At 56.3% G+C, this 22,991-nt stretch overlaps 3 protein-coding genes across 13 annotated transcripts in view; 2 read left to right on the forward strand and 1 right to left on the reverse strand.

Annotated features, from left to right (window-relative positions):
- The first annotated feature begins 232 nt into the window (after positions 1-232).
- Positions 233-12,324, forward strand: HAAO (3-hydroxyanthranilate 3,4-dioxygenase). The gene is made up of 10 exons (XM_032397366.1): positions 233-479; positions 3,537-3,615; positions 5,770-5,853; positions 6,165-6,271; positions 8,886-8,975; positions 9,292-9,335; positions 9,609-9,754; positions 11,442-11,510; positions 11,699-11,781; positions 11,891-12,324. Exons 1-10 carry the CDS (start codon positions 400-402, stop codon positions 11,967-11,969), a joined length of 861 nt encoding a protein of 286 aa, XP_032253257.1. The 5' UTR covers positions 233-399; the 3' UTR covers positions 11,970-12,324.
- A 2,083-nt stretch (positions 12,325-14,407) lies between these two features.
- OXER1 (oxoeicosanoid receptor 1) lies at positions 14,408-16,096 on the forward strand. The gene has a single exon (XM_032397365.1). It carries the CDS (start codon positions 14,570-14,572, stop codon positions 15,728-15,730), a length of 1,161 nt encoding a protein of 386 aa, XP_032253256.1. The 5' UTR covers positions 14,408-14,569; the 3' UTR covers positions 15,731-16,096.
- A 3,766-nt stretch (positions 16,097-19,862) lies between these two features.
- KANSL3 (KAT8 regulatory NSL complex subunit 3) overlaps positions 19,863-22,991 on the reverse strand; it is a 41,713-nt gene continuing 38,584 nt past the window's right edge. For 8 of the 11 annotated variants that reach the window (XM_032397350.1, XM_032397348.1, XM_032397349.1 and 5 more), the window contains one exon: positions 19,863-22,864. In XM_032397350.1, the coding sequence (XP_032253241.1) occupies positions 22,844-22,864 (21 nt within the window). In that variant the 3' untranslated portion in view covers positions 19,863-22,843. The remainder of the gene's footprint in view (positions 22,865-22,991) is intronic. The other 3 variants (XM_032397344.1, XM_032397342.1, XM_032397343.1) reach the window with 1 other exon arrangement.

A 22,991-nucleotide genomic window follows, 5' to 3' on the forward strand; every position in this document is an offset into this window, starting at 1 on the left:
CCTTCCTCCCGTCGTAGTCTGTCTTCCGGGGCCTCCGCGGGGTCCAGGCGCAAAGTCTGGGGACAGGGGACCGTGCACGTTCGCGGGGAGCCCCGGCACGTGAGGGGGGCTGAGCCCGAACCCGGCGGAAAGCAGGGGCGCCCCCACGCGGCGCCCCGCTTCCTCCGCGCGGAGGCCGCGGGGCTGGGCGGGGGCAGCCCGGGACGGCGCGGGGGACGGGCGGGCCCGGGACCAAAGTCCGGCAAGGGCTACCATCGTGGGGGCGGTGCGGGGGGCATTGCCCCGCCCTTTGGCCCCCCGGTCGCCGATTCGCGAGGCGGCCAATGGGCGGCTGGGCGGAGCCGCACCCCTCGGACACCCGCCGGGGCACCTGGCTCCAGAGTGGGCTCCCGGGCTGCCATGGCGCGTCCAGTGAAGGTGAAGACCTGGTTGGAGGAGAACCGAGCCTCCTTCCTGCCCCCGGTCTGCAACAAGCTCCTGTGAGTCCCAGGCACGCCGCCCTCCTCCTGCCCTCTGCCTCCACCTCCCCTCCCCCGTCCGCACCCCTCATCCCTCACCCTCCAGCCCCCAGCTCCTTGACCCAGGAGCCTGCAGAAAGGGGCTGCCATCCTCTTGTGCCTTCGGCGGGGGAGGGGGAGGGCAGGCTGTTCCGGGTTCCCCCACCCTCATCTGTTCCTCTTTCTGATGACTGTGCCCTGGAGATTGTGACCTTGACTTCTGAAGATGGCTGGGTGACTGAGACTAGGAGAGATGCAGATGGCAGGTCACCGCCCTGTCCCCAGGGCTTAGAAATAGCTCTCCAACCCCCCAGTGACAGAAGTCTGGGGAGGGTGGTTTTTCCGATGTCCCAGAATTGCAGTAGAACCTGCAGCCAGAGGGCAAGTGGAGGATCAGCTCCTGTAGGAAGATCTTGATTTAGTGCTCTCCCCAGGCTCCCCCTTGCAGGCATACACACTCCCACCAGGCCGTCCCCGGCCACCTCTGGCCACAGTACCCAGCAGGGCCGGTGGCGGTCCGCAACAGTCTTTCTCCAGCAGACCTGGGCCCTCCCCTGTGGCCCCTTCACCTCCCTCCCCTGCCCTGGGCCCCGTGGCTGGGCCTGGTGTGCTCCGCAGCTCCTGGCTCACATTGCCAGGTCTGCAGACCACCCCCAACGGCCCGGCACCCCAAACCACATAGCTGCATTGGCACACCTCGACAAGCCAGAGGCCGTGCCCAGTGTTGTTACACCCCTTCACCTAGTCCTCACACTAGCTCCTGGAGGGGGGATTCTAATCCAGACTCCCGGTCCAGACTCCAGCCCATGGAAGAGCTTGACTCCCAAGTCCACACTCTCGCTCACCGTGTAGCACCACCACCGGCTCACGGCCAACCGCCCCCCAGCCCCACCCCGGGGCCTCATGTCTTCTACCACTGTTGTGGCCCTCACCCCTTTCCTCCACTTCATCCCTGTGCACCCCCAGGGTGCCCCAACAGTGTCTCGCATCTGTCTGCTCCTCTCCAGCCCTCTGGCCACAGCTCTGGGGCCACCCTTGTCACCTCCAGCCTGAGTGGTGCAGGCTGCCCCTGCCTCCAGGCACCCCCCACCCAGGCCTCCGGCTAGGCCCCAGTATTAAGCATCACAAAATGCAGGCGCTGCCTTTATTCGTTCAGCAGGTGTTCACTGAGCGCTCAGTATGTGCCAGGCACGGTTCTGGGCACTGCAGATGCAACAGACAACAAACTGACGGTCACTTCCTTGGGGCGCTGACATTCGGGTGAGAGGAAGCGGCCAATACGTACAGACAAGGGCTGGAGGCAGGCCGGCATAATGGGCCACAGGGTGGGACAGAGCTGTGGCCCCCCACCCCGTGTTGGCTGGGCTGTCAGGGAGAGTCTGCCCCAGGCCTCTCCTAGCTCCTGGTGGCTTGGTGGCGATCTTGGCCTTCCTTGGCTTCTGCTGCATCACCCTGATCTCTGTCCTCATCTTCACAGGGCACTCTCCCCATCAATGTGTCTGTGTCTAAATTCCCCCCTCCTTTTTTTTTAAAAAAGAATTTTATTTATTATTTGAGAGAGAGTGAGAGAGAGAACACGAGTGGCGGGGGGGGCAGCAGGGAGAAGCAGACTCTTTTGAGCAGGGAGCCCAATGCTGGGCTCCATCCCAGGACCCCAGGATCATGACCTGAGCCAAAGGCAGATGCTTACTGACTGGGCCACCCAGGTGCCCCTAAATTTCCCCTTTTAATAAGGATTAGGGGCTCAGCCTAGTCTAGTGTGACCTCACTGTGGCTTAACCAGTTACATTTGCAATGACCCTATTTCCAAATTGGGTCACATTCCTAGGTCTGGTGGTAGGACTTCAACATAGGAATTTGGGGGTGAGGGGGCCATATGACACTGCGGTGGGGAGGGGTGAGCAGAGGAGGGATATGATCTGGCTGATGGGTGGAAATAGTTCTTGAGTGGGCTCATTCCATATGTATCTAAATTATATCCCAGGAAAGTTGATTTAAAAAAAAAACTGGGGCTCCTGGGTGGCTCAGTCATTAAGCGTCTGCCTTCAGCTCAGGTCATGATCCCAGGGTCCTGGGATCGAGCTCCGTATTGGGTTCCCTGCTCGGCAGGAAGCCTGCTTCTCCCTCTCCCACTCCCCCTGCTTGTGTTCGCTCTCTCGCTGTGTCTCTCTCTGTCAAATAAATAAATCTTAAAAAAAAAAAAAAAAAAAAAACTTTGAGGCACCTGACTGGCTCAGTTGGAAGAGCATGTGACTCTTGATCTCAGGGTCTTGAGTTCGAGCCCCACATTGGGTGCAGAGATTACTTAAATAAAACTTAAAAGAAAAAAAAAACTTTCCTAGGCTCCCTGGCACCCTTCAGGCCAAGACCAAACTCCTTGGCTGAGCTCTTGAAGCCTGGGGTGACCTCGTTCCACCTTCTCACCATTGCTCCCCAAGACCACTCCCACTCCCACACCACCAGGACCCCCAGTGCTTCCAGCCTCAGGGGCTCTGCATCCAGCTTTCCCCTCCACTTCCTTCCCCAGGTGTCTCACAGCTTCAAGCCAGCAGTTTGCGGGGAGCAGAGAGTCTCCCAGTCAGACGGCTTGGGAGAGGCGGTCAGATAAAGGCCATCTTACCCCTCCGCTGCCTCTAGCCCAGGAAGTGGTGCCTACAGTTTGCTCTCCTGTAACTGGAGGTCTTGAGCGAGGCCCGGGATCCTGGGTGATGAAGCGGTAGATCTGCCACCACACTGCTCCCCACTACTGGGTCAGAGGATGTCGGGGACACACACACAAATCCCCTGAGACACAGATACAGAAAGACGCACGTACACATACAGTCTCAGGCGCACACACACACTTGGAGGAGCACAGCCATACTGAGATGAGAAGGGAGGGGACAAATGTCAGAGACTATAGGGACAATGTTATAGAAACAGCCTTGTCACCTCTCCCAGGTGTACCCAGGCTCCTTCCAGGCCCCCCACGGGCCCCTGCACCCCTCCTGTCCTGTCCCACAAGCTGGTTCAGGACCTCCTTCCCCTCGCCCATTGCAGGCACCAGAAGCAGCTCAAAGTCATGTTCGTCGGGGGCCCCAACGTCAGGAAGGACTACCACATCGAGGAGGGTGAGGAGGTAGGCCTGCTACTGCCCCCTTCTTAAATAGCCCTGGAGGAGGGGGACACTTCCCAAGCAAGAGCCAGAGCCAGTGGACAGGAGGGGTGGGGGGTGGTCAGGTGGCTGATGGATGAAGGGGGCGCTACTGAAATCCCAGGGCAGAACAGCTGGGCACACAGTGACAGCCCCGTCCTCCAGCTCTGCTGCGGGAGCCCCAGGAAAGAGCCCAGGCTCTGTGGGTGTGAGAGGGCGGCTCGAGCCGCTGGGCGTCACCCCCTGGCCATCCATGTGCCAGGTGCGACGCCCTGGTGCCCTCCCCCTCGAATCTGAATATGGAAGACTGGCCTCCCAAATGAGACCCAAATGCTGACAGGGACCTGGGCGCTCCACTCTGGTCCCGGGAGCTGAGTTCTCTGGAAAGGGTTGGGGCTGGGAGGTCCCCTCCTTATCTGGAGGGCCCAAGACATACGAGTTCCTGGGGGCTGTTTAACGGAGGGGGAGGGCAGGTGGGGGGAATTTGCACCGAATACCCTTTTGTACCTTGAATTTTGAACTGTGTTTCTGTACTACCTACCTACCCCAAGATAAATAAACAAAAGTAGAATTAAAAAGAAAAAGATGGGCCCCCTGAGGGAGGGACACAGGTGGGTTTCCAGCTTTCAGGATCTCTGAAAGAAGAGTAGACAGAACCGACACCCATCACCGTGGGGGGGGCCTGACACAGGGCTTCAAGGTCCAGAGTCCAGCTCGGTCACCAGCCTCCACCCCCAGCCCTGGCTTCCCAGCCACAGCCAGGGACTGGAGGGAGCACAGGAGAATCACTCACTCAACAAATATTTACAGAGCACCTAGTGGGCGGGGCGGGCAGGGGAGTGAGGACCCCGGGCCAGCAGGGAAAAGCCTCCAGAGCAGGCCAGCTAACCCCTCACGTCTCCCAGCCACCCGCTTCTCACCACACCTCATGGGAGACCGTTTTCCTCTGTGGCAAGAATCAACAGGAATAGCCAAAGCTGCCGAGAGCAGACAGGGAGACAGGGTTAGATTGGGAGTGGCCACCGCGCCGTGCGGTAGACCAGACCGGTTGCGGGCCTCTCTGCTTGCCTCAATCAGCCTTAGGCCCCTCCACTTGCCTTCCCGAGGTCTCCACTCTGTTAGCCCTGGTGTGAGTACCCACCTTTCCCGTCTCACTGCCTCTTGCCTTCCCTTGGCCCCGACCGCCTCTGCCCCACACCCCACTTTTGGGCCTCCCCAGGCTGCTCTGGTAGTGTGGATGGGTGTCCACTGAGGGGTCCAGGCCAAGCAGTGACTCAGCTGAGTGGCTGACGGATGAGGAGGGCTGGCCTGAGTAGGCGGCCCCTCTCAGGAGGGACACTCAGGTGGCTGGGAGGAACTCGGCTAGAAGTGGGTTTGTGCCGGCTTGTTCTCATCCTGGGGTCGGGGAGAGTACCAGCCACAGGCCCTGGGAGGCCACAGGGCTGAGGGTCCGCCTCCTCTCTGTGCCTGCCGTCCTTCCCCGGGCTGTGCTGTAGGCGCTGTCCAGCTTCCTCCCTGGTGAGAGAAAAGGCATCACTGAGCCCAGTCGTCATCCTTGCTGAGCTCGGGCTTCTGCAACAGCCCTTTGGGTTCCCCAGCTCCACCACCCACCACACAGTACTCCATTTACCCGACTCCTTCTCTTGGGGTGCACAGATGCAAGGGGACCTGGGCTGGGAGTCAGCCAGACTTGGGCTGAAGGCTCTGCCTCTTACTACCATGGGGTCTCAGGCAGGTCACATCATGCCACCTCTCTGAGACTGTTTCCATGCAGCACATGGGGACACTGGCCCCTGCCTGGGGGAAGGAGTCAATATGTATAGAGTGTGCGTGTGCACAGAGCTGGGGGCAGAGAATAGGCTTAATACACCCTGGCTCTCTGGACCGCCCCCACCCCTGTAAGGCCTTGGAGGCCAGATTCGGTTTTACATCCGCCTGAGCTGGTACAGTTCGTCTTGTGGCCCCAGCACTCTGGTCTGTAGCATGTGTCAGGGGAGACTGGGGCCTCAGAGCAGGAGTGACAGAACTGCTTATACAGGCCTTCAGGAAATTTCTCAGGTGTCCGGGTCAGAACTCAGGCCAAGGACCTGGAAGAGGGAGGGGGCAGGGGCTGAGCCTGTCTGCCCTCCTGTCCCACAGGTGTTTTACCAGCTAGAGGGCGACATGGTTCTCCAAGTCCTGGAGCGAGGGAAACACCGGGCCGTGACCATTCGGCAGGGAGAGGTGAGCCTGGGCCCCAGGGCATGGGAAGGTGAAGGACCAAAGAGCAGGAACCCATGGTCCACTCGTGCTGGCTTTGGTTGGAGTGTGTCCTCCCTGGCTTGTCCTGCCTCCCTTCCTGGTCCTTGGGCACTTCCTCCTGTGAGCTGCCCATCCTCACAAGGCCTGACATTTCCTCCGCTTCCGGGCTAGAGGCTAGCAGAGAGGGGGGCTGCCGGACCCCGTGGGCCGGCTGGGGAGGCCAGGACACTGCGGGCAGCCAGGTCCCTGGAGGGCATTGCAGGCTTGCTAGCACCTTGTCTCCACCACTGCAGATATTCCTCCTGCCCGCTGGGGTACCCCACTCTCCGCAGAGGTTTGCCAACACCATGGGACTGGTCATCGAACGGAGGCGGCTGAAAACGGAGCTAGATGGGCTCAGGTAAATGGGCCTTGTCCGGACATCCGGGGCAGAGACAGGGGGCAAGCAGCCGCAAGTGTGGACTTTACAGATAAGAAGACTGGGCACAGGGAAGTTGAGTTTGCTAGAAGGCAGCCGAGCTGGCATTGTAGAGAAATAGGAAATTAGGGTCAGGATGGTCTAGATAGGAGTGTGAGTCAGCACCGAGGAGGGGACAAACACCGGTGCCACGTGGGGGGCGGCGACTCTTTCCAGAGCTGAGTTCCCAGTGGGCTGCAATCTGTCACCCACTTATTATCTGATGCAGCCTGTGGCTCCGAGGGACACAGATTTTTCCGAAAGCGAAACTATTTTTTGTATTTTTTAATAAAATTAAAATTTCTCAACAAGTTCCTGAGATCAGGATACTTTGCCCCCATCTCCTGTTACAATGGATTATTTTTTAACGCTTCCCCTTTTTGTAATCAGCAAAGTCATACACGTTCGTTCAGTCTTGAAGTCAGGAAAAGTAAAAGAAAGCAAATAAAGTTAAAACTATGTCAGGAAGAGGGAAAATGTTATGGAATGTGAATGACATCTCAATAAAATGAAATGAACAATAATGAAGAGAAAACCAAAAAAACCCTGTCATCTTACCAGTTAAACCTAACAAAGCTTGTTAACCTTCCATCTTGCCTCTTTTCTGTGCATATCTACACCTTACAGCATTGAAGTCTTAGCAAACATGGGGTTGAATTTTGATTTTTTTTACTTAAAAAACTCCTGAGCATTCCTTATACTATTCAACGCTTTTCAAAAACACAATGATAATACTAACCTACTGTTGTAGAAACAGATGTCTGGCCTTCAATTCCAAAAGAAATCTTTCATATGGGGCTTTATGAAAGGAGTTTTTAGTGACAGTGGACAGTGTCCTCAATAACACTTTTTTTAATTTTATTTTTTTATATATTAATTTATTTATTTTAGAGAGCGAGAGCTTGCACATGCGCATGTGGGGGAAGAGGCAGAGGGAGAAGAAGAGAGACAGACTCCGTGCCTAGCACGGAGTCAAATGCAGGGCTCGATCTCATGACCCTGAGATCATGACCTGAGCCAAAATCAAGAGTCAGTTGATTCAGCTGGGTGGCTGAGCCACCCAGGCACCCCGTCCTCAATAACATTTTTACAGCAAATTTATAACAGATTTCATCTGGCTGCTTTTGACCTTTTTTTTTTTTAAGACTCTATTTTTAAATAATCTCTACACCCAATATGGGGCTCAAACTCACAACCCCGAGATCAAGAGTTTCAGGCTCTACTGACTGAGCCAGCCAGGCACCCCTGGCTGCTTTTGACCTTTAATAAAAGCCAGGGACTTGGTGCCTGGGTGGCTCAGTTGGTTAAGCATCTGCCTTCAGCTCAGGTCATGACCCCGGAGTTCTGGGATCAAGCCCCACATTGGGCTCCCTCCTAAGTGGGGAGTCTGCTTCTCCCTCTGCTTCTCCCTCTCCCTCTGCTCCTCCCCCTCTCACTCTCTTTCAAATGGAAAAATAAAATCTTAAAAAAAAAAAAAGCCAGGGACTCAACTTTAAAAATGCCACTCTGAAGGCAAGCTTTCTGGTGTCCAGCTCCATCCCAGGATAGAACTTAGGATGAGCTGGGTGTCTATAAACCATGTCCCATAAGCAGGACCACTTCTTTTTTTTTTTTTCTAAGATTTTATTTATTTATTTGCGAGAGAGAGAATGAGAGACAGAGAGCATGAGAGGGAGGAGGGTCAGAGGGAGAAGCAGACTCCCCACTGAGCAGGGAGCCTGATGCGGGACTCGATCCCGGGACTCCAGGATCATGACCTGAGCCGAAGGCAGTCGCTTAACCGACTGAGCCACCCAGGCGCCCCCAGGACCACTTCTCTTTTTCGGGAGAAGCTGAAAAGGACAAAGTGGGCCTGGCCCTGGGAGCTGGGCCTGAGGCTTAGACATTCAGTCAACAAAGTGCTGCACACACCAGGGACCTGAGGCCTGGCGGAGGAGCTCACTGAGCCGGGCTGGGGCTTGGGTGGGCTTCCGAGAGTCTCGCAGAGGCTATGTGTACACGCAGGTGGACTTTCCTCCGGAGAAAAGGCCCAGCCCTTTGCTCCAATTCTCAAAGGCATCCGTGACCCCTAAAGGAGCAGGACACCTCATCTGGGGGGTATCTTCTGCACGTTGGTTCCATAAGGTTCCTGGCACAGGCCCTGTATTCAGGCTCAGCTTCAGCTTCCTCTCTGGGAAAATGAAGACATTTGTTATTGATTTTTTGTCTGTGTTTCTAAGACTGTCGCGAGTCTGTCCTGCACCCACCACTCACAGGCTGTGTAATCTCTGCCACGTTACCCAGCTTCTCCGAGCCTCAGAGTTCTATCCACTTTGTAAATGGTTGTTTGGGGAACCAGGAATGCAAATGGGGTCGATAATAGCCCCCCGACTTTGGGGCACATAGTGCTTCTGGGAGAGCCAGGGGTGGGTGAGTGAGCGTTGGACACTAGGTTGTGCTAACGGGGTGAAGCGGCGGCCAGCTCTGCGGGGCTAGCCAGGGTCCAGACTTCCACAAGCAGAGCCGCCCCGAGGCTACCCAGGTGGGGAGCTGGGTTACCTGTCCTTTGCTCTGGCAGGTACTACATGGGGGACACCACGGACATCCTGTTCGAGAAGTGGTTCTACTGCAAGGACCTTGGCACGCAGTTGGCCCCCATCATCCAGGAGTGAGCCCCAGCCCAGTCCCTGCCCCTTGCTCTCTGAGGCCCCCTGCTCTGGCTGGGGAGGGCAGATCCACCCAGCAGTGCCCACCACACTAGGGCCAGCGTGCCTGGGATGTGGGGGGAAAGTCTGCCCCTCCCAGGGTGGGAGGGCCTGGGCTAGAAGGGAGGGGAGGGTGGCCCTCCATCGAGTTGTGTAGGGCCCCATGAGAGTGTGGGCTCCTGCACCTGAGAGCGTATGAGTGTGTGTGTACCGTGTGTCTCCCTGGCCACTCATTCGGGAATGCTGGCCACTCGTCCTCCTCCCCATTTCTCCCTGCAGGTTCTTCAGCTCTGAGCAGTACAAAACAGGAAAGCCCATCCCTGGTGAGCCCCCCGCGGAACCGCCTTTCTCCCTCCCTCTCTGCTTTCCCAGAATAGAATGGGTCTTGGTCCAGAGTACCAGTCTCCTTTTGAGTTCTCTGCCCAGTACTCAAGGTACGAGACAATGGCACCAAATAGTGTCCCCCACGTGGCTGCTTGGTGCTCGAGCTGGATCCAGAGCCCATCCTGGTGATTCAGAGCTGGGAGCCCTGGGCCTGCTGGGGCTCTGGGCGGGCTGGGCCGGAGGCCACTGACATAGCTGTGCTGTGGGCGCAGACCAGCTGCTCCAGGAACCGCCATTCCCCCTGAGCACACGATCTGTCATGGAGCCCATGTCCCTGGAGGCCTGGCTGGATGGCCACCGCAGACAGCTGCAGGCAGGCACACCCCTCAGCCTGTTTGGGGACACCTATGAGACACAGGTAACGAGGCCCTGGGCCACCCAGGGCATCTACCCAGCAGCCCTAGGAAATGGGAACTAATCACCCACACATGCGCGCGCACGCACACACACACACACACACACACACACACACACACACACACAGAGGTTGTGACACAAACAGAGGTCTTCCTGTTTCCTGCCTGACTCAGAGAGTGATGGCTTTGCTAGGAGTGGAGGCTACGTGGTCTCAAGCCGTCTTTCTTTGCCTTCAGAGTGGGGGGTTGCCCCATACACTGACCGATTCCTGGGGGTCTAGAGTTATCCTTCTACTAGGAATTCCTGAACTTTTGGCCAGTCTCAGCCTGGGGAGCCGGAAGGAAGAGAGGTGCCTGGGGGTGAGGGTTGGGTGGAGAGGTGCACAGAGAGAGACCCACCCAAACAAAGTTGGCCTTCTTTCATTCAGCATTTGTTGAATGCCTATTATGTTTCAGGCTTTGGTAGGAGAAAAAGAGTCACTGCCTCAAAGAGTGTATAGTGTGATAAACAGACAAGTTAATCAACAATTACCACAATCAGGTGGTATGTTATTTGGTAGAGAAGCTTCAGGAAGCCGTAGGACAATGAAGGAGGAACCCAGGCTGGGAGGGAAGTCAGGGAAGACTTCTTGGAGGAGGTGACGTGTAAGCTGCATTTTAAAGCAAATATAGGAGTTTGCAAAAGGAAGAAAGGGAGGCTGAGAGAGCATTCCAGGTAAGGGAAAAGCATGGGTAAAGGCATGGAAGCTTGCAATAGCCTGGCACTGCAAGTAGCTGAGGTTGGCAGGAGCCCGGGCAGGGGAGTGGGGGCAGCAAGCACCATGGCTGGATGGCAGGAGTAGCAGGCAGTGCCCAGGTCCTGACAGGTCTCCTGGGCTGGACAAGGGGCAAGGCTCAGGCTTGTTTGTGCTTTACAGTTTGCCATGGGCACATACCTTGCAGTTTGAATCAGACACCCTCATGGAGGGATGCTCCCTGGGTACACACCTGCCTTGAAAGTTCTGGCCTGCAGACACCTGAGCTTACACAGGGCCGTGAAAACAGGGGCACGCCACAAAGCCCCTCCCAGCCCATCACGGCAATGGCATTCGGCATCGAGCTGGCCTCCCGGTGCTGCTTTCTGCCTCGTGCACACGCCTGCTCCCACCTGCTTCAGTTTATGCCAACAGATATCTACTGAGTCCCACTCTGGGCCAGCAGGAGCGAGACCTGCACAGTAGCTGCCGGCTGATGCAGGTCAAAAAGGCTCGTCCCCTCCCATCTCCCTCCTCCTCAGGCCAGAATCCCATGGAAGAAGGCAGGTGGGCACTCTTTGGAGAGCTCTGTGTGTGATACACGAGTCCACGCTAAGCCGTGCACACACGAGTGTGTGTGTCCCGAGCGTGCCCCTGGCAGTCATGCCTTCATATGGGTCAGCAGTCATGGGCATGGGCAGCCGAGGCATCCGATGCGCATGTGCTTGTGAAGGGCAGGCAGACGTGGTCCTGGACAGCGGGCAGCGCTGCTCAGCAGGGAGGCAGCAGGGAGGCCCGCGGCCGGGCAGCCTTCCCCTCCAAGTCCTGGTCTTGGCCCTACACATGAAGATAAGGCTGTGCCTGGTGCTGCGGGCCTAGCATCTGGGGGGCAGGTTCAAGGCCATCTCCTGTGTGGTGCCGAAGCACCGGAAAGATGTATGTTGCTTCCTGCCAGGTGATCGTCCATGGACAAGGCAGCAGCGAAGGCCCGAGACAGGACGTGGATGTGTGGCTGTGGCAGTTGGCAAGTGGGGCCCCTGACAGAGGGTGGCACATCCTCCTGCCCACGGGGACCAGGCTGCTCCTGGGCCTTGGACGCCCAGAGCCTGGAGTGGCTCCCAGGGCCTCCTTGCCAAGGCAGACTCAGGGACCCCTGGACAGGTGTTGAGGCCCAACGGCCTCCATTCCCATTCTCCTGCTCCTCTTTCCCAGGAGGGCTCCTCTGTGGTGACGATGGGGGAACAGCACCTGAGCCTGGCCCCGGATGACAGCCTTCTGGTACCAGCCGGGAACGCGTGAGTGCACGGGAGGACTTGCTGCCCCCCCAAGCTGTGGGACCACCCTCCTTCCCCTGGGATCCTCAGGGCCCACCTGTCTGACCCCAGCCCACCTGTGTCTCCACAGGTACACCTGGGAGCGAGGGCAGGGCTCTGTGGCCTTGGCTGTGACCCAGGATCCCGCCCACAAGAAGCCCCTGGGCTGATCCTCTGGGTGCGGCCCCGAAGCAGTGCCCCCCTCCCCCACATAACACCCCTGCCCGCTGTGCTTCTGGATGCACCGCTGCCGAGCCACTCTGTGTCCCCGGAGCTGGGCCCTGGACATCGCCATCCACCCTCCTCCTGTCCTCTCGGCCGAGATGCCAGGCTCTTGGGGGGATGGTGGTGCCCCTTCTCCTCTAACAGCCCTCTGCCCACTGCCCTGCACGGTCTGCTCCTTGATGGAGGCCGGACTACCTCTCCATCCCTCTGTCCCCACAGGCCCAGGGCAGCACTTGCCTGCTACCCAGAGGGCCCTCAATAAAGGCTTCCTGGTGGACAAACACCCGTATGTCTGCATGCACACGGGCTGTCATGGATGGCCGACCCCCTGTACTCCTGTGACTCGTGTGTGTGGTGTGTCGGGGGCACCAGGTGCAGGTGGATGTGCGGACGGTCTGTTAGTGGGTGTCCCTACTCGTAAAGGGGCTCTCTTCACTGTGTGTGTGTGGCCCATCCATTCCCGGTCCTGTGCTCGTCCTGGGGACACAGCTCATATTGTCCCGCCACCTCTTGAATCTTTCCCGCTTACTCTTTTTACATGACTTTTAAAAATAGCGTCTGTTGGGTTTTTTCTCCCCAGTAACAAGTGATGTGTACTAATCATAGAAAAAAACAAAAATACTTAAAAACCCAAGATCCACCACCGAGAATTAACCACGGTTAGCACATGAAGATCACGATAGCGCTCCCCCCGCTATGTACTGTCGCCGTGTCCAAAGACTCAGAAGGCTCCTGGGTGCTCTGCAGGGTCCAGGAGTGCCAGGAACCCTAGAAGCAGCCGTGGGTAGAGACAAAACCCAGAACCTACAGCGGAGACCAGAGCCCCGTTTCCTGGGACTTCAGTGAGAAGTCCAGAAGGGGTTGCAGGTGGGGGTAATTGAAGTGGGATCTGGATGGAACAGGTCCCTGGTTAGGGTCAAAGCTTCCTCTGGAAAACGTGGACGCTAAACCCTGCCTTCCCCCACTGCGGCCCACTGTTTTGATTCGCTCCACCATCTGTTTTGAAAGCAGATGGGAACCTGGCTTTGCTGAAAGGGTTTCTGCCCCAGGGCCTGTGCCCACCTCTCTACCCCTAAGGCTTTCCTCTCCCACCAGCCAAGAAGAAACACTGGCAGCCTCCCCCGCAAACTCACACAGTCCAGGAGGTGAAGGCAGAGGCTAGTCCGAACGCGGGCCGCAGCAGGGTATTGCTCTGTTCCCCCAGGAGAGAACACGGGGCCTGTCCCGCAGAGCCCCCCCCTGCACCCGGCCAGGCGGCCAGGAGAAGACGAGCTGGTCCCTAGTGCCCAGGACAGACCTAACCTGAGAAAATACGGAAATGAGATCTTCTGTTTTTCTGAACATTAGCTCCGTGCTAGGGAGTTCCCTGAGAGCTTTGGCAAACAAGCGGCTGTTTCCAAACAAGGCCTGTTGCGTTCAAAGCTCAGGCTGGTGGTCTCACCACCCGGCATCCTGTGGTCACAGCCTCTTACGGCCTGTCTCCCTCAGCCTTGGCCGGATGGGAGCCCAGGACAGAGGAGGGAGAGGCCAATGGCCACTGTCTGAAGCCCCGAGGCCTAGGCAGGCTTGGCACGCACGCACCCTGCTGACCGTAGCCAGCCGGCAAGGGTGGTGTCAGGTCCTGCAGCCCGGAGCCGCAGGCTCCCTCAGCCTGTCCCACGTCAGCAGGAGTCCGAGGCCCCAGGGGCTCCTGAGAACACCACGCAGTAGAGGAACAGGAAAACCTTGCCTGAAGACAGCCTGGAATCTACTGCCCTGTCTGTGGTGAATGCTGGGTGCGGAGGGAGGGGGGCGGACAGTGGACAGGGCATCTCGAAGGCTCTCAGGATTGTTCTGTCTGGGGCAGGAGCCCAGTTTCTACCGGCAGGGGAGCTCTCTGCGTGTGGGGGGTATTTCGTGGGGGACATGGACTTTGGACCATCGGGAATTGGGGATGGCAGGGCACAAACAGGCTTATGCCACAAGGCCATGAGCACGTGGTCAAGGTATTGGCTGGAATCCCCACCTCCCTCTCCGGGGACAACATCCTGTTAGCTCCACATTCCCTGCTGCCAGAGCTGGTGGGGGCAGGGAGGCAGCCACCCAATCTGTACATGGGGGGGCGGGGGTGTACAGGGTGGCCTGCATGACCCTGAGAGCTATGGGTTGCCGGGACCAGCTCCGGCCTTCGGGCAAGCAAACGTCTGAGCCCTCGGCACTGTGGACACTCTTCCCCACCTCACCCCAGCTGGGCCTTCCTCCCACTTGCGGTTCTCCCTGGGCCTCCGTCTCACCCCTGCTGAGCCCTGCTCTCCTCCTGTGCCAGGGGCAGCCCAGACTCCCCCCACGCCCTTCAGAGACCTTGCAGCCAGGTCACTCAGTGTGGGGGGAGGGAGAGGGGCGGGAGGGCTGCAGTTCCCCTTTGGCTGGGTGTTTCTCAGTGGCTGCAAGGATGCTGATGAAAACCCCAGGGTACTGAGTCATTGTGGTGACTAGCTGGTAGTGAGCATCATTCCACTCTGCCCTGAACACTCTTGCAGAGGTAGAAAGCCTGGAAACTTCTCTCATGGAATCTCATAACCTGAGCTCTTCCTCTCCCCTCCTTTCTCTCCCTCCCTCCGCTCTCCCTGCCTCCCTCCCCACCTCCCTCCCTCCCTTCCTCTCCTCCTCTCCTTCGGCCTTCACCACAGACTTGGGAGCCACCAGAGAGGCCACGGTTTCCTGCTTCCCAGCCTCCTCCCCCACCGTGTCTGCCTTCCTGGCGCCGATCCTGGGTATGGAGTTCGTCCTGGGCCTGGTGGGGAACAGCTTGGCCCTCTTCATCTTCTGCTTCCACACGCGGCCCTGGACGTCGAACACGGTGTTCCTGGTCAGCCTGGTCGTTGCCGACTTTCTCCTGATCATCAACCTGCCCCTTCGCGTGGACTACTACTTCCTGCAGGAGCACTGGCGCTTCGGGGCCACCACCTGCAAGCTCAACCTCTTCATGCTGTCCACCAACCGCTCGGCCAGTGTGGTCTTCCTCACGGCCGTCGCACTCAACCGCTACCTGAAGGTGGTGCGGCCCCACCACGTGCTGAGCCGGGCCTCCGTGTGGGCGGCCGCCAGGGTGGCCGGGGGGCTGTGGGCCGGCATCCTGCTCCTCAACGGGCACCTGCTCCTGGCTGCCTATACCGACCACTCCTGCCTCAGTTACCAGCTGGGCGTGAAGTCCTCGGCCTCACTTCGCTGGCACCAGGCCCTGTTCGTGCTGGAATTCTTCCTGCCGCTGGCCCTCATCCTCTTTGCCATCGTGAACATCGGGCTCACCATCCGGCGCCGCAGCCTGTGGGGGCAGGCGGGCCCGCGGAGAGCCATGCGCATGCTGGCCGCGGTGGTGGCCGTCTACACCGTCTGCTTCTTGCCCAGCATCGTCTTCGGCATGGCTTCCATGGTGGCCTTCCACCTGCATGCCTGCCACGCCCTCGACCTCTGCACACAGCTCTTCCACAGCTCCCTGGCCATTACTTACCTCAACAGTGTCCTGGACCCCGTGCTCTACTGCTTCTCGAGCCCCAACTTCCTCCGCCAGGTCCGGGCCCTGGTGGGCCTCAGCCAGGGCTGGCAGGGCCCAGCCAGTGACGAGAGCTCCTACCAGCCCTCCGCCCGGCGCCAGGAGGCCTCTAGGAAGGCGCAGGCTGCGGAGAAGCTGCAGGCCGAGGTCTCGCTGGAGGGCCCGCTCGAGTAAGGAGGCCCCTCCCGGGACTGGGGGTTCACAGGGCCGCAGGAGGAAGGACGGCTGGGCTCTGACCTGGAGGGAAAAGGTTGCCAGCACAGGGCGCCTCAACCAGCGGGACATCTGCAGGAGCCAGGTGGGTGGCAGGGGAAGGAAAGGGTCTTGACCTTACACAGCAGTGTGTCCCAGATGACATCCGCAGAGCACAGGAAAGAGCCCGATGGCAGGTGGAGACAGGCAGGGGCTGTGACAGCTCCCCTCCAGACAAAGGGCCGCCCCGCTGCCCAGTCCAGGGGCCAGAGTGTGAGGACTGAGAGCACAAGTCTTGCTTTGGAGATTGGACAGCCACATTTTCCGTCATCTCTAACTTGTCCCTTTCAACGCTAATAAACTTCCTTTTGAAAATGCAAGTTTACCTCAGCTGTTCTAAGGAAAACCCAATAAATGTCTTCGGGCCCATCTGGCCCGGGGTCAATAGGGTTCAAAGTGAGTGCCCCAGGAGGAAGGGAAACACTGGGGACAGAGTGAGGAAGCCACCCAGCACCATCCTTCCACATTGCTCCTGGAGGACTGCAGTATCCTTCTAGGCAGAATGCTTCTCCGGGTCATAGGAAGGGCAGCTCGTCTGGATCCCTGGGAGACCCCTGCTCCTCTCTGGCCTTCAGCTCCCCTTCTGCAGTCCTTGAGTTCTTGCCCAGCGCACCAAGGACTCAGTGCTGCCCTCCATCTGGGTCAGGCTCCTGGCTCAGCTCGGGCTTCCTCCCACGGCTTTCCTCAGCCCCAAGTACCCTTCCCTGGCTTTGGAACCTGGGGTGACAGTTACCTAAGCAGGACAGGACTCCAGCTAAGGGCAGGAGCCTCAGAGTCACAGGGCTGGTTCATAGCCCTCTTCCAGGACCAAAGCCATGTTGCCCACCTCTATTCCTTTGCTCTGCTCAATATGCCTGTGGTCAGTGTCAAGCCATCTGGGTTAACCCATCTGTTGTCCCCCAGGCACAAGGTGTATACCTGGCATGAGTTTGGGGTTTTTTTTGTAGGGGAGGGCGGGGGGCAGAGAGGTAGTGGTTAGCCCTTCTGTCCACAGGGGAAGTCACTGACTAGTAACTGCTTTTAGGACAAATTCCTAAAATACTTGTGCACACCCAATCCGCATTTTCTACTCCAATCTCCTAACTGTATCCTGGAAAACAAGAAATTTTCTAATCTGGGTTGGGGGAGGGTGAGGCAGAGCCTTCAAGACTTTTCAAAGGGCTACTTAGAGGTCAGTAAGGTCCCGAACATGCACCACCTGAACCCCATGTGCCCCCAACCCTAGCCACCTCAGAAGAATGAGCACATATGCCCTCCCCACTGGCGGGACAGAAGAGGCTGGAACTGGTTCTCCACTTACCATCTCAGCCACAGGCCTCCAGACCTCAGGTACAGGGTCTGATGAGGGCACCAAGTCCTATCTCCCCAATTCCCTTTGGAGTTTTAATCCAAGTCCAACCCTCTCATATCACAGACAGGGACACTCTCCCTCTGGTACAAGTCCTCAGGAATGGAGGCCAAAGCCTAAGAGTCACCCGTGCCCCGGGAGGGAGGCACCCAGGAGCAATGCGGATGTTGGGGTGGGAGATGGAGAACATGTCAGGTGGAGGGAGGTGCCCTGGGGGACAACAGGTTGGATGGATACTGGACCCCATCTCCCTGGTATGTCTCCAGCCTGCTTTCCTTTTCTGAAAACTCCCCAGCTGCTCTCAAAGCAAGGGTGTGCTGCCTGGGCCCCTGCAAGGGGCTTCCTCATGCCTCTCTGCCCTCCATGGCCCCTTGCTCCATACCTCCCTTCTTGTTGCCAACTCTTTGACCCTGGTAGAGCCACTCCTAGGGACTCCCCACTTCTCCACTCTCTGCCATGGGGAGCAGCAGGCCAAGTCTGGGCCAGCCCAACCTCAGCCTGAGATTTGTAACTGCCAAGTCAGACTGGAGGCTGGGGACTGAGCACGTTCTCATGGAGCCTCACCCCCAGGACACAAACATGCACTGTGTGCTGAACGCCAGGCACCTTCCATCTGGTACCATCTCTTCCCGCGTTTGTGGGCCAGGGTGGCTCTATGGGCAAGTGGGGCTCCATGTACCACTTCCTCCGTCTTCTCTTCACTGGCCCCTTCTCATCTACTGCACCATCATGTCCACCCACCCTCTCAGCAGCTGGGCTCACTTGCCCGGCCCCCATTCCCCCAAATGGTTTCCATAGCTTCTTTGCAGTGCTGTCTCTCCCCTTGAGGAGCCCTAGAGTAGACACCAGTCAGTTTGGGCCCACTCCTGACCTGCCCGGGATCCTCCTTGCCCCCTCCCTGACAAGCTGGGCCACCCCGCCCTTCACAAAGCCCTCTCTACAGGGAGTCTGGATGTCCCTCATGGGAGAGAAGCAGGGACTCAGGCTGCCTCCACACTCCGGCTGCATGAAAGGCCTTCCTGGTCCTAACGTTGATCCTGACATAGTTCTCCATCTGTGAAATGGGAACAGTGATTCTGGCTCTCACCCAGCTCCAGGGCTTGGAGATGGGAACAACTGAGATGCCAGAGTGCTGAGTGAGGAAGGTAGTTTTTACATGGTGACGGAGGGGGAGATGGAATGAAAAGGGATGGAAGAGGAGAGGAAGGCAAACTGTGATGAAGTGTAGGGTTTCCTACAGGTGGGGGCGGCGGCAGCACCCATGGTGGTATGTGGTGAGCTGGAGGCAGGATGAGTAAAGACCCCATCTCCTACATTTGGGTTCCAAACATCATTTTGGTCCCCTGGGTGAGCTGCACCATTTCGTGTGAATTTGGAGCAGGGCTTTCTCTTCTTTCTCCTAATATCCCCTGAGACAGCAAATGGCATCCATGAGTTTACTCTGGGGACTTCTGTGCAGGGGGAGAGCAGGAAAGGCTGGGCTGACGGCCCATAGCCACTCATCATCCAGCATTTACTGGGCTCCCACCAGGGGCCACACACGAAGCTACAGAGGCCAATGATCTGACTCTGACCTTGACCCCTCCAGGCCAAGCCTGGGAGAGGCTTGATCTACAAGTGGACCAAATGCAACCCAAGCCAGTGTAATCCCAGGTTTTGGACGTAGCAATGCATAGCTGGGGGCACAGAAGAGCTAACTGCCTAGTGTCAGCGAAGTGATGCATGCAAGCTCAATCCTGGAGGATAAGGAAAGTAGCAAAGGGAACAGCATCTCTGGGACAGGGCACAGCACTGTGAGAAGAGCTGGCATGTAGGGAAGGCTGAGGTCGCTGAAGCAAGAGAGGAGGTGGCCTAGGCACAAGGTTAGGAACAGGCAGGAAGGCAGGCTGAGCCAACTAGGCTCACCACATTTAGAATGTGATCCAAAAGACAGGGACTGGCCATCCACCGAGAGCTCCACAGCTGCGAAGTCCTGTGGCGGCAGGATCAAAACCAGCCCCTAGCAGGTGCACGGCAGCTGAGGTCACAAGGCAAGTAGCAGAATCTGTCAGGCTCCCTGTTAAGAATGTCTATTGAAAAAGTATGATGCCAGACACCTGGGTGGCTCAGTTGGTTAAGCGTCTGCTTTTTGCTCAGGAGTCCTGAATCGGGCTCCTGCTCAGCAGGGAGTCGGCTTCTCTCTCTCCCTCTGCCCTTCCCCCTGTGCTCATTCTAATAAATAAAAAAAGAGAAAGAATATGAGGCCTTTAGAACTAATGGTGGTGGTGAATGGTTTCTGCTTCTTGCATCCATTGATCCTGACAAAAACATGCTTTAGAGAGATAAAAAGGTAATGAAAATGTTTCTGCAGTGTGTTTTGCTATGACCACATTCCTATACTCCTGAAATTTAAGACCGTTATCATTTGAACAATCTAACCTTCATCTCTCACCTCATCTGACTCCCCCCAAGTCAGTGAAACCAGAGTTGGAAGGGAAAGAATGCACCCGGTCTCTCCAAAGGATGGTATCTAGATGAGCTCACATGCACTAGGATACTCCAAGTAGTCTACCAGAACTATGACTTCCACCCATAAAGGGTCCCAATGCTAAATGGAGGGACCTGGAATTCAAGGACAGGAAGGAAGATCCTCGTGGATACAAGTTCACAAATAATCTGGACGTTGGAATTCCTTCATCTCTAAGTCTTTATTTATCGGAGCAGGTAGAAACAGTACAGGATGTGCAAGGGATTTCAACCTCTCAGGACCAAGGGCAAGGGACCCCGCCTACTGACACAGGCCCAGCCACGAGCCCCACCAGGGCTGCAGCAATCACTTCAGGCTCGCTGGGAAGTGAACGGGGAAGGGTCTCATGAAGGCTTTCATCTCACCTCCTGGGCTAATGTCCACTCCCGTGTCCCATCTCAGAACCCCAGCACAATGCAGAGAACGGACAGTGGCAGCAGACTGCCTGGTTCTAGTCCTACCTCTGCCACTTCCCTGTTTGACTTCTCAGTGCCTCCGTTTCCTCGCCTGTAAAGAGGGAATTACAGTATCCACCTCATGGCACCAGCAAGATGATCACTGGCATTACAACAGTATCTTAGCTTTTATTTCCTGTGCCACTTCACCGAGTGGCTATCAGAATAAACAAGAGAAGTCAGTTTAAAACAAGGTGAAGAAATCCAAAGTTGTATTTATTTTTTTAATTGTTTTTACAGCTAACGTAAGAACAGAACCGTGACAGTGGCTCGGCTTTATAACCCACCCAGCCCAAGACTGTTCTGGTTGTAGGGCCCAGAACAGGTAGATCTTCCTCTGTCAGTGACCTCTTAAAGCACAAGGACATCTTCCATAGGGCATCAACATGCACCTGTCATGTTGAATGTCAAGAATTTAGCTAAAGCCTTCTTGATCTTTCTACATTCTCAGCCGGTAGTATTGCCTTCTGAGGTTATGGACTCCAGGTCTGATACGTGATAAGTAGAGGAAAGCTTCCTTTCGCATTTCGAGAAGAGCAGGTGCAGAAGTGTGGAGTTGAAGAACATGACTCTATGGACTTCAACCACCTCCCCCTTTAGCCTGTCCCTCCAAGGTGAGAAAGAGTCCGTGTTCTCACAACTCCCCTTTTCAGGTTTGGCTTTCTTCAAGGTGTACAACCCAAGCCTCAGAAAGTTATCCATGGGAAGCACACTAGAGTTTGCACAAACACAGGACAATGCATTAGTTTTTCCTTTGGCCCCAGCATACACTGGGCCAGCATCTTTCAGGAGCAACCACTCCAGCACTGTCTAAGCTGTACTCCTAAGTCATAAGTGGGTTGTTCAGGACCCCCTGCCTGTCCTCAATGATTCCTAAAAGCCTCATATAGTCTCACACAGTCTTACTGTCCTCGGGTCTATTGGTGTATAATCCTACCTGTAAAGTTACCAAACCCCTGACCTATGGATGCCTCTTTCAGATTTCGTATCTTCCTCAAACTTACTAAATCAATTTCCAAAAGCAGTTACCTACCAGCTAATTCGAGAACGAAGCCTAATTTTGTGCACATCACTGCTGAGACCAGCTCTGCAGGAGGTCAGGGAGGGAGGGCCTGGTGTTCAAGATACTCTCTCTTACATATCACACATGCCCCCCTCTCTGCCCACAGCACCCCTTTCGGCCTTGTTTCAGACTCCTACACACTAGGTACTCCCTCCTGGCTGCCAGTCAGACTGGCAGGTGAGGCTCCTGGACTAAAGACAGGTAGCCTGGTTTGGATATATGCTGCACCATGGGTCAAGACCCTGGACCACAGCCACAGCATGCTGTGCACCCTCCTGCCTACAGACACTGAACAGAGTCAGCATCACCTCTGGGTTGCTCTATTTATTGTCACCTTGGCAGGAAACATTCTAGAGCATGGAAGGGCAGGGACATGATCTGGAGGGCAGGTATGACGTCAAATCTAAAACTACCTTGGCACACAAGTATTGTGAGGACGTAAGGGCAGGCTCAGAGCTCCATCTTCAGTGATCACTTCTCCAGAGCTCAGGCTGGTACCAAGAGCCCGCACAGTAAGAGTCAATGCAAATAACCTTCCCAATTCTAAGCAAGAAGACAAGAAGTTGCATGGAATAGAAATAGAAACACTAAAGCATGGCCTTCATCATCTTGATGCCTAAGCGTCCTGGGACGGCCAAGATGTTAACTTAGCTGGTTATCCCTGTTTCACCTCCACACACTGGAGATGGACATTTCAGGGGCTGGGCTTTCTCCCCTGTGACTTGGCAAATTCTTCTCATCTCCATGTTGAATCAACAGTTCCTTAGGTAATAGGTGCAAAGCTTCATGCCCCAATCATTTTCTCCACAGGACTTACTGGAACATCCTTCAAACCACTTCATTTGTTCCATTCCTCTTCTTTGGCCTTTCTGGATTTTCTGGATACGGGAACTGCCCGAAGCAGCATGAAAAAAAGAAAGGGGCCAGCTTTCACCTCCTGGCAACAGCTGCTTCCCGCCATCTACAGTGGCCAAAGGGAATGAAAGATGACAGCCCAGTCCTCTTTACCCTATCATGGGTTTGAACTTAGGAGTTCCCAGGTCTCAGCAGGCTACCCATTATCTGATGTGGTTCTTAAGAGGGAGGAGTTGCATGGGACACGCTGTCCCATGGCTGCTCAGTGAAAGCAACAGTGATGTCCAAAACCAGCCCTCTGGCACTGCAAAACTGTCAATGGGCCAGGATGATCCTGGGGGCCTCAGCAAAGGGCTCTCAATCCTAACTCCCTAATAAACCCCAGACCATATGGATGTCTCCTTCCCAACTTGGCATGGGGGTAGCACAGACTTCCAAAAGGAACTCCTTTATTAAATGCAGTGAGCAGTCCAACACAGCTACTTGGGTCAAGTCACAGTTAATGCTGGAGAAGAAATGCCTCCGATCCACGTACAGCCAGATCTTCTGAGGAACCTGGCGACTCCAGGAACCAGACCCATAGATGCCAGAGGACAACGTTCCCCTTGCTGGCGTACCATATCACCTAGTCTAATGGTTTCACGAGACCCAGAGGCCCATTCTGAAAACAGGTGGCAGGGAGGCAAAAATGGCGATCTTAAGAGGTCTTCAGGCAAGTGGACAGCTCAGCAGGACAGCACATGTGCCCAGGGCTCACTGCACGGCAGCCATCACCAACCCGGTGAAGAAGATACATCACTCGGCATCTTCAAGGTGCTGGAGGCAGGCGCTATGGCAGGACAGGGAGTGAGCAAGAGTTAAAACTTTGCCAGGTTAACATACCCAACCCTCTGACCCCATCACCCCAACTCCTGAGACTTTATTACAAAGAAGTAATTCTCGATAGGGGAAAAAGC

The sequence above is a fragment of the Phoca vitulina genome, unplaced genomic scaffold, assembly GCF_004348235.1.
Source record: "Phoca vitulina isolate PV1807 unplaced genomic scaffold, GSC_HSeal_1.0 scaffold98, whole genome shotgun sequence".
Taxonomy (NCBI): domain Eukaryota; kingdom Metazoa; phylum Chordata; class Mammalia; order Carnivora; family Phocidae; genus Phoca; species Phoca vitulina.